The 16,226-nt window shown below is 50.4% G+C and overlaps 1 protein-coding gene across 3 annotated transcripts in view; it reads left to right on the forward strand.

The window, feature by feature from the left end:
- Window positions 1-16,226, forward strand: part of PRKCE (protein kinase C epsilon) — a 478,538-nt gene that overhangs the window by 457,669 nt on the left and 4,643 nt on the right. The window contains exon 15 of one of the 3 annotated variants that reach the window (XM_012755911.2): window positions 2,972-3,001. The exons of the other annotated variants lie outside the window; for them this stretch is intronic. Within the exon in view, the coding sequence (XP_012611365.1) occupies window positions 2,972-2,986 (15 nt within the window). The 3' untranslated portion in view covers window positions 2,987-3,001. Of the gene's footprint in view, window positions 1-2,971; window positions 3,002-16,226 lie in introns of those variants that run through there. 3 annotated transcript variants of the gene reach the window in all.

Here is a 16,226-nt window from a genome sequence, read left to right on the forward strand (position 1 = left end):
CCACCCAGGAGCTCCCACTAATTTCAAAACTGTCCTAGTCAGATTTCCTATAGACTGACTTCATCATGACCTTGGAAATCATCTCCTGTGCATGTTCCTACTCTCCCCACCTCCCCGGACCTTCAGAATTAACCTCGATGCTGTGGGGTGGTCAGGGGAGAGGGCATTCATTAGGTTGGTTTGAATTCAGTTGGGAGGAGAAAATTAGAACATCTGGAAAAAGGAAAGATAAAATGGAAAACTGACATTGTGCAAGAGGTGTTTCTGGTCCCACTCTGAGCTGAGTAATGTTAATCCTTAGCACGTTCTCAGCTATAGGTCTTTAATGACTTATTCAAGTTATTTAAATGTGTGATCACATTTACATCTGTGGGACTAGAGATTTTTCTCAGGAAAAATATCAAAATTGGAAAAGAAAAGAATATTCCACATGTGGTTAGCAGATTGGAAAAGTGTCCCAAATCTGTCCCTATGCTGAAAGCTGTTTTCTGAAAAATGTCAGTGGCACCAGTCTGAGTCATCTGTGGGCTTATGTGTAGCAGAAATGTATTTGAAGTTGGATTAAAGCCCACTGCAGTGATGAACATACTGTATTTCTCATGTCAGATAGCCTTGCAAACTAATGGGAAGCCAGGCATGGTAGCTTATGCCTGTAGTCCCAGCTACTTGGGAGGCTCAGGCAGGAGGATCGCTTGAGCCCAGGAATTAGAGACCAACCTGGGCAACATAGTGAGACCCTGTCTCTAAAGAAAAAGAAAAAAATTAGCTGGGCATGGTGTCACACACCTGTAGTCCCGGCTACTTGGGTGGCTAAGGCAGGAGATTGCTCGAGCCCAGGAGTTCAAGGCTATGGCGAGCTATGATCACACCACTGCACTCCAGCCTAGGTGACAGAGCAAGACTCTGTCTCCAAAAATAAAATAAAACAAAACACTAATGGGAAAACTCACCCCTCTCTAACCAATTCAGGGTTAACTCCAGGGATGTGGGTGCCTGCATAGCTCAGATAACAGCAGTGAGGACAGCTCTACTATCTGTAAGCAGAGTCAGCTTGACGATAGGCAAAATAGATTGTCACCCATAGGAGATCATTAGAGAGACACTGGGAAGCAAAGGGCTCCATCACAAGACAGGCAAGGTGTTCCTTGGGCTTAAGGTGTCAATGCTTTGAGGATGTATCAGATGCCTTCCTAGGACAGCTGGGAAAGAAAGGGCTTAGATAGGCAGGAGGAGGAGGGAAAGCTGATTTGGAGCCCAACACTGAGAAGCAGCAGCCAGGATAGTGGGTCACAAGCAGCCAAGGATGGTGTGAGGTTCTCAGATCCTGTATCTTAGTGACAGACTCTGAGTCAAGGGACAAACACTGTGAGAAGGGAAAGGATCAAATCTATGAGCAAACATCATCAGCTTTACGATTTGGTGGTGGCTTCAAGGAGATATTGGGCTTGTGTTTAAATGAGCAAGGAAACCAGATGCACAGGTGCCCCTAATCTGGTGAGACTGAAGACCTCCAGGGCGATTCTGCCCAACATGTGGGGCCTGGGCGGGAGCTGCAGGGTTGCTGTGTCTTGGGCCAGCTCCACCACCTCCTGAGCCATGTCCTGTTAGCATCACACCAGAAAGCCACCAATCCCCAGGGACCTGCTGACTGCACTGAATCTGCATAGCCCGGAGGTGTCATGCCTGTCTGACTCAGGGAGGAATTGGTTTTGTCAGGTGGTAGGCGCTGGAGGTGAGGTTAAGATCGGTCATGTCACCCAGGCTAGGACTAACAGAGTGGAGACGCAGTGGCGTGTTTCTCCAGAGCCCTTCTGTGGCAGAGCCTGCCCAGGGTGGCTTGGCTGCAGGCTGGGGGTCCCTAGTCCACCCCCCTTCCACAGCAGAGGCTCAGCATGAGGCAGCAGAACAGCTGGTGGGCCTGACTTCCGTCCCCTCCACAGGAGGCTCGCCCCCCTGGAGATATCGCCAAGGAGATTGTCCAGATTCCTAGCTGGAATTTGGCCTTTGGTCATGTTCCATCACATACCTCAATTGGCTGCCATCCCCTGCAGGCTTTCGCCTTCTTGAGATGTTTGCTAAACTGAGGTTTCTGTCCCCAGGCTCCTAAGCCTGCCTGCCTAACCCCTGCCCTGACTCCTTCGCTGTCATTAGTCTCACCGAGTTTCCTGAGTTTAGGTCAACACCACTTTGTGCTAATGCCGCTCGGCATGGTTTCCAGCAGGCCCTGCTTCAGTGTGGAGAGTTTCCTCTCGTTGGTCCTCCCAGCTCTCTTAGGTATTCTCCCTCCTCCCACTTGCTTTTCGGTGTTCCTCCTGTCTACCCTCTGTCCACCCACATACTCAGCTGATTTGGGGCCAGTGAAATGTCATCAACACCAAGCCAAAGACTTTGCACCGTTATGGACTCAAGTCAATTTTAGGGGGGTGGCTTGCTTCAGGGTAAGGGCACATGGTGGCGGGGATGTTTGGTGTGAGGGCCCCCGGCAGTGGGACTGGCGGGGAGTAGGAAAGCCAGCTGGAGCCAAAGCCCTTGATACCAGAGAAAATCTCCACGCGTACAATTGACTGGTCTGTTCCATTGAAGATTCTGTCCCTAGATGGTGGCATTATCTAATTGCCAACAAAAGCACATTCAGCGTCTGTGTTACAGTGGGCTTGCCTTCTTTGGGGACCGGCCGTAGGGGGCAGAGTGATATGTTCAGTGTGGTTGAAGGGCAGCATCTGACCTGGGAGACCTTGGGGATGTTCTGCTCCCTGCTGGCTTCCCTCCTGTGTGCCCGTCCCTGCCTCCAAACGCGCCCGGCTCTGAGATTCTGGCTCCCAGGGCTTCAGCGCCATAACGGGGGGAAGCCAGTGTAGGAGGGGGAGACTTGCCTCCCCAGGAACCTAGCTGCCCTCAGTGGGAGCCAGAGGCAACGAGGGAAATGCTGGCCGAGTAAACTTCTCTTGTGTACGTGTTCTCTCTTTTCAAGTTTGCTTCAGTGTGAATGTCCCTCTTTAAGGTAAGGCCTCCAGAGTGGGGAGTCTCTCCAGGTAGGTGAGCCCTCAGGCCCGGTGACACAGAGGCCCCTTCCAACCTCATGATCCGTTTCCATCCAGCCATCCGCGCAGCATGGCGGGACCCCGAGGGAGGCCTCTCCTGCATGCTCCTGCATGACCGGGCTGTGCTGACAGAAAACCTGGGAAGTGGGCTCGAGACCCTCACACCTCACCAACTTAGCAGCCTGAGGAGGAGCCCTGCCGAACAGGCAGCCCCTTCCCCCACAGCCAGCCCACCTGCCCAGGGACCACCTGAGAGCACGGGGCAGAGGTCCATTAGGTGCCATCCTCATCCTCCATCCTGGCAGAGCCGGGGCATGAGCGAGGCCGGGTCCTGTGGCCCTTCCTGAGGACATGCCCCAGGACGGTGTCCGTCCCGGAGGGGGAGCCCTCATCATTCAACAGGCCACAAGATCCTTCCCACAGCCAGGGCTCTGGCCCGGAGGTGGAGGACATTGGAAAAGTCCAGAAATATGTTTTTGGTAGTTGACTCAGGTGACAGCATGGCACAGTGGACAAGATACTGGCTTTGACTTCAGAGAGACGTGGGTGGGAATAAAACTGTTATCACAGGATCGCCACGTGATGCTGAGAAGCCACCTCACCCCAGCTCCTTGAGCCCCAAGCTCCTTATCTGTAAAATGGGATGAGACAACCTCCCTCTTAGAATTCAAACAGCGTTAGGTCACAAACCTGAGCTCCTTTGTGCACTGTGGACTCTCAGTACATTTTAGTTCCTCTCCCTGCATTCACCACCCCCCACCCCAGCCTGGTAAGACTCATCCCAAGACTCCAAGAAGCAAGAGTTAAGGATTGCAGGAGGTGGTATGGCATTTGGAGGCTGGACTTTGGAATCAGATGCAACCAGGGTCCAACTTGGGCTGTGGGATCTGGGGAAAGTCCTCACCTCTCTAAGCGTCAGTCTGCTGATCCATAGAATGGGGATAACACGTGTGTACCACTCAGGGTTGCTGTGAAGAGTAAACAAACGTAATTATGTGAAATGCTTAGCACAGTGCCTGATATCCACTGAGCGCTTGGGTGGTGTGGGTGCTGACAGTGAGGGGAGCAGCAGGGGATCGGAGGCTGAGGGAGGCCGGACTAGATAAAACTCCTGTTCCCAAGGCACAGAGGGGCCAGAGTTCAGACAAGGAGATGCACCATCCAGCCGGCCACCAGCTGTTACAGGGCAGAAGGGCGTCTGGTTAGGAGCACAGTGCAGAGTCCGCAGGGGAGGGTGAAGAGATGTCATTCTAGCACAGCCACTGGTTGGAGCTGGGGGAGTACAGGAGGAGGGAGGTGCTGCGAGAGCATGCCTCACCCCAGGTGCTAGCATCCCCCGGCCTCTTTGCTTCTCAGGGTGGCACCCCAAGTTTCACCAAGTCATCAGTTCCCCTTTTATTCTATGAACTTGTGCACCACCTTTACATTTCCTGCCTTCATTCTCAGTGCGAAGCGGTCAGTGCCCCAGCCCTGAAATGGCAGTGGTCCCCAACACCCGGTTCCAGCACAGCAGGGTCCCAAATATTTCTGAGCTAAACAGCCTCAGTGGAGAAGCTTTGACCCTGCACAAGAGATTTTGCTGTCGGAGAATTCTGACGGCTGGAGCACTCCTGTGGCCTGGGGCAGGAGCACTGACTGACAAGACATTTCAGAGCCCCCATCCCCACCTCCACCCAGGGAGGAGTTTGAGCCCTGGGGTGGGCTGGCCTGGGCTCGGTGGGGCATTTCTATAACTCCTGAGTTTTCCTTTGAGACTTAATGGCTGTTAGGTTGGGCCAGGCCTTCCCGGGTTCATCAAACCTCTGTTTGTTGAACTTCATTTCCTCGCTGCCCCACCAGCACTTGGAGTAGCACAGCCCACCTAGGAGTGTGGGAAGACTTGCTAGGCCATGCCTGATGGAAGGAGGGGAGAGCTGAATAAATCAGGGGAGGTTTCCCAGAGGAGCTGGGCCTTGGCAGAGAAAGCTAGGAAGGGTAGGAAGGGAGAAAGGGAAAGGCAGGATCCAGATCAGTTCCAATACAGGGATTTATTGAGCATATACTCTGTGCCCTCTGTGGAGCCCTGGAGGGGAAGGTTGACAACAAGGAAGGAATCCCTTGCTACCACCCTAACATCTCCACCTTGAGAAGCTCAGATGGCAGGAGAAGACTCACTTGGGAACACGAGATGCTTGAGGAATAATAAGCAGTAGGGTCAAGTCCAGGACCTGGCTCCTAGCAGGGTGCTCATTTGGAAGAGGAGTTTTGAGCTTTGCCTCTCAAGGTTAGAGGCCAGAGGGGGAGCGATGTCGTGAAGACGAAGCCCCCACCCCCACCCCAAACAGCCTGGGAGGGGTGGCTCCTGGGGCCTGGATCTGTGTCAGGCCACTTCCCACCCCTGGTCTTGCAGAACACCCATCCAGGGCTGTCCCGTCCCTCTCTGCGACAGTGCTAAAGGATGGTCCAGCAGCCATGAACAGAGGGTCAGTGGTCAGAGCCTGGTTCACGTGTGTTGAAGTTAGGGCAGGCAGAGCCTCAAGGCTTCCCCCTAGAGGGGCTCAGCCTCCAGCCAGCATTTGCTGTTGGAAGGGTACAAGCCCCAAGGGGCATTTTTCAAGCTGACAGTGTTCCCTGCCCACATCAACCTCCAAGTTTAGGGCCTTAGATCTCCAAGGGCACACCTATCATGGAGGAAAGAAGCTCTGGGGAATCCAGGTTAGCATTTGGGGGGCCTAGTGCCCTGTTTATTTCCCATTATTTGCGCTCGAGGGGAGGGGGCAGTTACAGAATTAGATTTGTTCTACACTGAACTTCAAACATTATTTTAGGATTCTTGGATTTAACAAATGCATATTGGGTTTGTGAAGATCCCTTAAGGTTCCACATCAACCTCAGTCTCTTCAAAGGGAGAAGGCCTGGCCACTTAGCTGTGACCACCCACCCTGCATGTTCTGGGACCTACTGCACCTCAAAGGAGGTCGTCTTGGAGTGCAGAGCTTGCATGTTGGGAGAACTTAAGGTGTGTGAGCCCAGCTGAGCATGGAAGAGGGACCAGAAATGACTGGGCCAGTGAAATATGAAATCTACTTGCTCTAAGTAGGGAGATGGGAAGATAAGCCCTCCAGAGTGGAGCTTATCAACTGAGATGACTTAGGAAATAAACCAGACCTTGACTTGGGGCTTTAGCCGGACTCCTTCCTCCTGCCGCAGCAGCGGGCATCTCAGCTAGTTCTCGCAGCAGCAGGACCCGCAGCCTTTCTGGGGAGGCATGGTAGATTCAGCCTACCTGGTGTGGGGGTGTTCTACCAAATTGAGAATATAGTCACCTCAAAATATGGCATTCCAGAGTTAAACACCCAGCCTGTCTCACAGGCCGAGAGCTAAGGGGAAAGGCTGGACAGAGCTGGGTGCTGTACCTGCTGTCACAATCTCTGAGACCCTGAGCATGTCACTGACTCTCTCTACTTCTTTCTTGTAAAATGAGGGAATTAAGTAATCCCTAAGATTGATTCCATCCTCAGTCGCGTCAACATGCACCATGAAGGTGGAGATTTGCAGGGTTTTTTAATCAAATTTATTCCAATAAAATTTATGTAGAGTAAAATGCACCCATTTAAAGTGTACATTTTGATACATTTTAAAAATGTATCTACCCATATAACCTCCAGTACAACGAATATATACAACATCTACATCCTCCCCAAAAGTTCCCTGGTGCCCTTAGCCCCAGGCAACCCTGTTCTGCTTTCTGTCACTGGAGATTAGACTTGTCTTTGCCAGAGTTTCATGTAAATGGAGCCACAGAACATGCACTTTTTGTGTCTGGCTTCTTTCACTCAGCATTATGTTTTTGAGATTTGGGACTTAAATTTTTAACTTTTTATTAAGGAAAATTTCGTACACATACAAAAGTATAGAGAACCGTTTCATGAATCCTCGTGTGTCCCTCATCTAAGGTCAACAATTTGCAATGCATAGTTCATCTATCAAGGGGGGGAGTCATATCTGTTTTGTTCACAGGTGTGTCCCAGCACTTAGAACAATTCCCAGCACATAGTAGGCATTCAATCTATATTTGTGGAATGAGTGAATGAATTCTGTAGACCTATAATATTTTTCCAGCTCCATCTTTAAATTATTTTCTTATTCTTTATGGCTCAAGATCAATTCCAGTATATGCTTGGGAATTTGAGGTCATAAGACCCTGCATAAGGAGAGCTGAAATTATTATTGAATGGTGAGAGGAGGAGGGTGACCTCATCTTGACTTGCAAGTCACATATTAGAATGTTTATATTAATAGTTCCCGTTTCAAAGCCAACAGGCAGTGCAATAATAAATCCTGGGCCAGGACAACTCTATTTGGAACATTTTCATAAATAAGCGGGGGAGAGATGGGTACATGTAGGAACATGGACTTTGCCAGGACCAGATTGGAAAAGTTTCTTCTTTGGGCACCAAAAATATCCCTGGAATAGCTAAACTCTAACAGCTGTTGACAATGACACTGTTTTGAAAAGTAGATGATAAATGAAAAAGGGCCCCCGGTTAGAAGCAGAGTGAGTCCAGGTCGCCACTGTTTGCCTGCCCGCTCCCGGCTGGGGACACGGGCACAAGATGCATCGCCAGGCTTGGTCCAGCCCCCTCGCCCTGCTATGGTGGGGCCAGCTCACTTGAGAGCCTCGCCAGCAAGTGCAGGCCCCAGGCGAGCCCTGGCAGGCAGGGTGCTGTCTCCTCCCACGCTTTTGATTCCTGGAAATCCACATAGCATTTTCTGCGTCATGTTTAGTCTCGGGCACCCTGAGGTCTCCCTTTAGTGGGTTGTAAAATCAATTTAGTGAATCAGGTGCAAAAAACAAAAAAAGCTGATGGATAAGATAGGACAGAATAGAAACAAGAGAATGGAATATAGCCTAGCACACCGAATGCATCACATAGAGTGGAGACAAAGTACAGCTGGCTACACTTTTCCTGGGGCTGGCGCACTAGGTTATAAATAAAATATATTTCTTACTGTTGGCCATAATACACAATGTCAAAGGGCTATGCCCCTCTTCACCCCTGGTGTCTGAGAAATGACCCCAAAAGGTTTAGTGGAGTTGGTGGCCTCAGGCACCATGAGGGGTACATGGAAGGATGCACTTGTTTGTTTTTAGCACAGCAGCCCGCTATTGACAGAAACCACTGAACTGGTGCCTTGTGCTGGGCACAGTGCTTTGTGCCTTAGCACAGGTGGCCGCATCGATGCCTCCCAGCAGTTCACAGTGGGAGGCAGGATGGCACACGCCAGGGACACAGGCCTCGGGGTCAGAGCAAGCTCAGCTCAGGTCCTCACCCCACCCCTCGCTGGGCCTGTGCATACCTTGGGGAAGCTGTTTATCGCCTCCGAGCCTGTTTCCCCGTCTTTGCAATGGGGCTGCGGCTGCATCGCCTCCCTGTAGGGTGGGTGTGCGGGTTACAAGAGTCAGGCGTTTAAGGCACTTTGTGCAGTGACAGCACCTGGCAAAGTCTTTGTCTACGAGCTTTGATATTTTTTCCACCTGAAGCTGAACAGGCACTGCCCTGGCACTGGAACTACAAGGTAGGTGTCCGTGTGGAGCTCCAGTCTAGTGGACAAGCCAGCACCTACCTGAGCCATCATTTATCCCTCATTACCCAAGTGCCAGGAAAGAGAAGGGGGCAGGGGGTGTCAAGGTGCAGGATGGAGACTAGCCTGGCTTGGGGGTGGTTCTCCCAGAAAGGGACATTTCCTTTCCCACATGGCAGCACCAGACCGTTCTCTTTTGTAGCCTCAGGAGCAGTTTCAGAGCCCGTTTGCAGAGTTTGAGAGGAAACCAAGCCCTCTCACACTCTCACTTCTGCTCTTGGAGGGGTAGTGGGCTCCACTGCAGAGAGAAGCCCATTGCTTTCTGCTGTCCCCTGGGGACTCCCAGGGTCTCCAGTTAGCCAGAGCCTGCCAGCCTGGGCTGAGCTGGGCACTGCTGGAGACAGACGCCCTAGGCCCTCCTCACCCCCAGCGCTGCCAGCCTCGCTGGGAGCCAAGACTCTTGGGCCACATAGAGACAGCTCCAGGCCACGTAAAAGCCCCAGACTGGATCTCCACAGGGCCAGTGTGCACTGTGGACAACGTGGACTCGCTGTGATCATGTAGCCCCAAATGCCTCCTAGCTGGAACTTGTGCTTTCTGTCTTTGTTACCAAATTTTAGAGTCAACTGGTGTCGCAGCCAAAGCTGTGCATGTGTGTGGGCCCGGTGGGCCTGGGAGGGTCTGAGGAACAGGAATAAGCACCACCCTTCAGAACTGCCCAGAAATGCCTCCCTCCTTAGAAAGAATGGAGCAATAATGTGTTTGGGGCTAATGCTTTGAGATAATGGTCTTCACCTGCACGTTGTTTTTTTTTTTTGTTTTTTTTTTTTTGAGACAGAGTCTCACTCTGTTGCCCAGGCTAGAGTAAGTGCCATGGCGTCAGCCTAGCTCACAGCAACCTCAAACTCCTGGGTTCAAGCAATCCTGCCTCAGCCTCCCAAGTAGCTGGGACTACAGGCATGCTCCACCATGCCCAGCTAATTTTTCCTATATATATCAGTTGGCCAATTAATTTCTTTCTATTTATAGTAGAGACGGGGGGTCTCACTCTTGCTCAGGCTGGTTTCGAACTCCTGACCTGGAGCAATCCGCCCGCCTCGGCCTCCCAGAGTGCTAGGATTACAGGCGTGAGCCACTGCGCCCCACCTTCACCTGCACTTAGATGATACCTCTGGAAAGAGCCTACATGCACAGTCTGCATCTGGGGGACATTCTCAGCCATTGTCATCTGGGACACTCCAGCCTTCCCCGCAGAGCACCGTGTGGTTGCTGGGGCCAGAGGGGATGTGCTGTGCTGGGGACCCCCGTGGTCTGAAAGACTTAAGCCAAAGGGACATTTCAGGTCCTGAAAATACTTCTCAGGGCTGGCTTCTCTATGTGGTTTCCTCAGAGAGAGTTATTGTACTCTCTGAGTACAATAAGAAAGTCAGGCTTTTAGTAAGGGAAATGTTTAAATCCCTGGTTCTTAGCAGTGGAGTTACTAACCCCCTTTGGGAAGCTGATACAGTACACTCTCCAGGAAAATCCAAGTATGTCTACACACAGAACACACTTGTTTGCAAGGTTCGTGGAAGCCCTGGAGTCATTCTCTGGGATGGAGGTCGGCAAACTACAGCCCATGGACCAAATCTGGCCTGCCAGGACCCCCTCCTTTGGACCCAGGAATGGCCAGAACTGAGCGGCTTTCCATTTTTAACTGCCATGAAGCTAATCATTTGTGCTCAAAGAACAAATGAGTCTTCGTTTTCATCTCCCCTAAAATGTGTAATAAACACCTTTTAAATAGAATAGCATAAAGGCCCCAAACTGGAGGACTGTGAGACCCATTCAGCCAGGGGACCACTTTTTTAATTGAATTAGTTGGCAACATTTATAAAGTCAGTCAGTCTCTTGCTTAAACAATCTCTGAAGTGGAACCAGCATCGCAATTGTCTAAAGCTCCCCCAGGTGATTCTAGTGGAGACCCAGGTGAATTACATCTCAGGTTACTGAAAACTCTGCTGTGCCTATTATGCAGTCATTTGGACATGAGGGGATAGAGCAGTGAGACCAAACTGTAGGAGACAGGCCAATAGTCTCCCAGTGTTTAGAAATGGGGAAAATGTGGATTTGGGATACTTGGAGGTGGATGTTGTTAAAGCAAGTCTCTAGGAGTTTTTAATGAGATGATAGTTTATGGACATTTGGGGGGGGGACGGTAATCACTTAGAGCTAATTAACTTCATTTCTAACAGAGAAATGCTGCAGGTATTTTATATCTTTATAAAAAGAAAAAAGGAAAGCAATGGAAAGAATCTCTGATATCATCCTCATAAGCAAGATGAAAAAAGTGACCGTGGCTGGTTAATTAATTCTCAGTGATAATACCCCCAAAGAGTACTGGGTGGGACCCATTGTCCCCTTTGCGAGAGGGCTGCTGTAGAGGCAGGTCAGAGGGCTCTGGGCCTGACCCTGTCCTAACCAATATTTTTATACATGTCTTAATAGAGAAACTGGAGGCATGCCAATCAAATTTTAGGATGTCATAAGGCTGAAGAATATAGCAGATAAGATGGAGGACAGAACTAAAATGACATTTACATCCTATTTTAAAGTTTACCCAGGCTTTACCTATATGGTCTTATAACCCTCAGAAAGCCAGGTGTACTCATTATCCCCACTTCCTAGATGAATACACTGAGATCCAGAGAGGTAAGTTACAGAGTCGTTACCTTTGGTGATTGTGACAGCTAGAAATAGGTCCCCCAAAGTAAGACAAAATCAAGGTTAAGTGCAAAGGATTACTTTTAGATTGAAAAAATCAGTTTCAGAAAAATAAGATTGGGGTTTGTATCGGTATGCCAGGGCTGCTGTAGCAGAGTACCACAGCCGGGTGGCTTAGAAAACAGAAATGTCTCACAGTTTGGGAGGCTGGAAGTCTGACATCACGGTGTCAGCAGGGCCGTGCTGCCTCTGAAACCCAGACATTCGCTGACCTACAGCTGCACGCTCCAGCCTGGTCTTCCCTGTGTTGTCTGTCTCTGTTCAGTTTCCCCTTCTTATCAGGACACCAGTCCTATCGGATTAAGGCCCACCTAATGATCTCATCTTACTTTGATCACACCTGCAAAGACCTTATTTCCAAGTGAGGTCACATTCTGAAGGACAGGTGTGTAGAAGAACTTCACATAGCTTTTTTGGGAGACATAGTTCAACCCATGATAGGGTTAAATTGGATCAGCACCACTAAGATAGCATCAGTGTTTTATTAATAGCTATTTAAGAAATGATAAAACATTGATACTATCTTAGACAAACAACACCAATTTAAGTGCTCCCAGGAAGTAGAGGGCAATGCCACTACACTTAGCATTCCTGAGACCACAGAGTCAGCAATCAACAGTCAGCTCCAGCCACCACCTTCTAAGAAGAACATGGATGAAAAAACAATGGGGCACTACCAACAGCTCCTGGCAAGATGGGTGCTATAGAAAGTTCCACAGGCAGCCCAGTGCCAGGCAGGTTTTGCCCTGTTTCCTATAAAGAAAACCCAAAAGTATGAACAATTCTTGGTTAACAGAATTGTAAAGGGGGAGAAGGATGAAGGATTATGTTCAGAGACATTTTTAACTTGTGAGTTAAATTCTGTTCCAACCCTCTTTTTTTTGCCAGGCAAGGCACTAACAGTGATACTCTCCTTATTCCATTTAACTTCACACGCCAGTGTGTATAGAAACATGTGCAAGTATGCTCTGTGAATTAGAATGTGTGGGTATAATGAATATATGTATCTATTAATACGTAAAGGTCTAGTTAATTGATGTTGAGATGGCATTCTAATTATTTAAATTCTTTTTCTTTTAGAATATTATTTAAAAGAGAAAAGTGGAACTTACATAAGAATATTGATATTTCAAAGTTAGGAGGGATTTGGGGGTTGACTGTTACAGTGGATAAAATTATTTCTAGCAAATGAACATGAAGTGTGTGCTGTGTCTGCTGCCTTGCGGTAGGTAGAGGGCCATGAGAAGGGAACATGACACACACATCGGAAGGGACCTCATGCATGAACCAGGAGCTGGGAGGAGGGTGAGGTAGGAAGAGGCTGGTGTCAGGGGAGACGTAAGGGGGAGTTGGAGCCTGACACGTGACACAGAAGGAAGTGGCGTGTTGGAGACCATGTAGAGACAGCATGTTCCCTAGTTCTGGGCACACCCATGAGGCAGAGGCCCCCTGGCTTGGGGTCACTCTGCTATTTATGCTTTTGCTGTCATGCCAAGCAGAGTTGAGGAAGAAGGCAGGGACCAGCAAGGTGGCGACATAAAAGCCAGCCCCAGGCTCCGGCCTGTAAGATGAGAGAATTTTCTCAGCGCTGTAGGACAAAGTCACCTACTGATCTGGTCGTCAGATGAAGACAGAAGCAGCGATGGCTGGCTGCTCCACAAGCTGTGTTTGCGACTGCAGCTGTGTTTACGACCTCCTGGTGGAGAGCCGTGAGAGGTTCTGCTGGCCAGACAGGCCGAGGGCATCCCGAGCATCCGGGCCGCCTGCCCGTCTCGGTGTGGGGCCACCGCTGCGCCCAGGCCTTGGCGAGGCCTGATTTATACGGCAGCCCAGTGGCCTTGCTTCTCAGACACAGTCTCTCAGCGGGATCTGGGGTGGCCTGAGAATGTTTCCTTAAGTTCTACCTCCCTCTGCCACTGCAGACACCAGAAATGTGTCCTTCCCCAAATGTCAGCCCCAAGTCTTTCAAATCCAAGACCTTGTTTCTAAAGAGATGCTGAAGGGCATGGGAATGCTGCTTTCCCCTGACACCAGCCACGGACATACCTACCCAGTCTTCAAATGCAACTGTCGTGATGGAATGTTCCCTAACCCCGGTTGAACCTGTTTCTGTTTCTATCTCATATCAGCAATTAGAGAACTCTGGTGCCCCAAGTGCTGGGAGAGAAACCCCAGGGAGCCTGGTGATGATCCAGGCTGCCTTGCCCCAGGCCCTGCGTGAATCAGACCTCAACCTTCTCCCTCCTCTCTGCCTCCACTTCCCCAAATGAAAAAACCCTCTGGCAGGATAGTAGCCCCTGCCCCTGAACCCAGATCACTTTGCTGGCTCTAGATAAAGTGGCAGTAGGAGAGGTACATTTATTAATTTTTTTTTCTAGCAGATATCTATCAAGTGCTCAGTATTTGCCAGGCAGAGCACTAGGCTGGGGATAGAATGAGCCCAGCCCTGTCCCTGCCTGCAAGGAACTACAGGTTAGCTGAAAGGAGGCAGCTCCTCAGTGTAGTAAGTGCTATGATAAGTTAGGAGAGAGTCAAGCCAGCCTTGGGGGGGGGGGGCAAAGAGGGCTTCCTAAAGGAAGGGCATTTAGGTCGAGGCAGGGAAATTGAGTAGACACAGGGCAGGAGGTAAGGAGGGGGAAGGGCGTTCCAGACAGAGGGCATCTGCAAAGGTCTCTCAGAGGAAGTGGGCGAGTCCAGAGAACCCCGTGTTCCTGCAGCACTGGGGAGATGAAGCTGGGGCAGTAGGCAAGGACGGGATCCTGCCGGCCTTAGAAGAAGGTACGTGTGTCCCGAGAGCAGTGGGGGGCCATGGAGAAATCTCGGTTACTAGAGGAAAGTAGGTGCTCAGGCAGGCCCTGGTGCAGCACTAGTTCATGATCTGGAGTACAGAGAAGGATAAGACTCAGACATGACCTTCTAGAAGCTCATCAGTGGCAGATCACATGGACTGTGTTGATTAATAGCCAAGCCGTGAGTACCTGCTCACGTGAGTGCTAAGATTTGGTGGCAGGGTAGAGACTCACATCTATTGGGTGCTTGCTATGTGCAAGGCAATTGATGTCACACCTGACTCAGCCCTAAAGGTGGCCTATTGCCACCTGCATTTTACAGATGAAAAAACCAAAGCTCAAGAGGTTAACTTCCCACTGTCATATAAGCAGGAAAGGATCGAACCAAGATGCGAGGCCAGCCAGTGATGTTTCTCCTACTCTCTGCAGCCTTCCCTAAGTGTGGGCCACAGGGTGTGGGAAAGGCCTCCCGGGGGTGGGGGTAAGGTCTGCAGAGTGAGAGTGTTGTTTCGGGTCCTGGCGTCATCTCTGCGGCTGTGCAGAGTGGGCCGCGGGTCTGGCATGTGGGCATTAGGGGAGGCATGTGGATGACGGGGGATCAGGATAAACAGGTGTCTCTGAGAGTTTGCCCCTTGGAACCCTGAAGTTAAGCCTTGTGCCTGCTCTGAGGGAGGTAGTAGCTTTTCAAAGAATAAAGTCAGTGAGTAAAAAATATAATCTGCAGTCCTTTCCAAACCTGAGCATGCTGTGCTGCCTACATGCCGTTAATAGGGGACAGGTTTTCCCAGACATACTTGCTTTGGAGAACTTCCCAAGCCTCTAATGTTAATAGTCAGGAATTGCACACAGTGGGGATGTTGGTTACTTGAATTGGAAATGGATAACTGACACGCACCTAAAATGTCTCCAAGGAAAACAGGGCAGGGGCCAAGTTGTGCAGGGGCATGAGTAAACCAGGTCTGGAGGGCACGAAGAATGGCGTGTTCTCTCAAATGCCACACATGAGTCTGGGACCCCTGAGAATCCTGGAGCTGAGCTCGGTGGCTCTCCAGGCTAGCCTGCCATGGAGCTAGAGGTCCTCTGGGAACAACATCCCTGGTTGTGTTGACTGAGCCTGGGTCCCTGGTACACAAACAGCAAGTTGTAAAACTCAGACATCCTATAGCATCTAGCTTCATTACTGTGCCCAGTCGGCCTCAGGAAATGGAACTTGTTTCTACAACTGATAGACTCTAATGACCAGTAGGTGAAACACGAACAATTATGTAAACTGGGAGCCAATGCCAGGGAGTTTATGGGTTTTCCAAGGTCTTTATACGCGTTCTCCCCTTGTTAGCACTAGGTGAGAGGGAGCTGGGAAGGAGGCATCTCTGCCCCTGAGAATACCATAGACCTGGGCGTGCCCGTTCTTAGTGGTGGCACTGAGAAGGTTTTCCGACTCTCTTCCTCACCCTGCCGCCACCCCTGCTGCTCCAGTGCTAGTATGGTCGCCTCCCGAGATGACACTGACAACAGCTGCCTTCCCACCCCAGTCCTTCCCTCTGGCCTCATTTCACCAGCACTCAGGGCCTCTACTCCGTGGCCCTCCTCAATCAGTGAATCTATCCCTCCTTCGATAGAGATCTTCAGAAGAGACGTCACCACACCCTTTCCCCAGGCACCACCCGCCAGCCTCAAGTGTGCCAATGTGCGTCACTGTGGGGATGGTCTTTGTTCCTCTCTCAAGTCCCTCGCCAAGCAGGACCCTCCTTTTCCTCTTGCTCTGTACACACTGGAGAAGGAGAACAGAGAGTCCTCCTGCCCTGGGCAGTCCTCCTGGCAGAGATGACCACTCCTGAGCTGTCCCATCTCAAGGGGCAACACAGGTGTCCTTCAGCTGCAGGTTGTTATTTCTGCAAATCCCTTGGGTTTTCTGTGTCTCCCTTCTGTCCCCTTTCCAAGGTCTTTGAGACCTACTGAACTGTACAGCTCAAGCTCAGAGAGAAAACACCAAGCAGGACTGGTGGTGCAAAAAGATGGTAAAAATTAGTTTGCCCCTGTTCTGTGCCATTTGAAATTTTGATCTCAA

Source organism: Microcebus murinus, chromosome 3, assembly GCF_040939455.1.
Source record: "Microcebus murinus isolate Inina chromosome 3, M.murinus_Inina_mat1.0, whole genome shotgun sequence".
NCBI lineage: Eukaryota > Metazoa > Chordata > Mammalia > Primates > Cheirogaleidae > Microcebus > Microcebus murinus.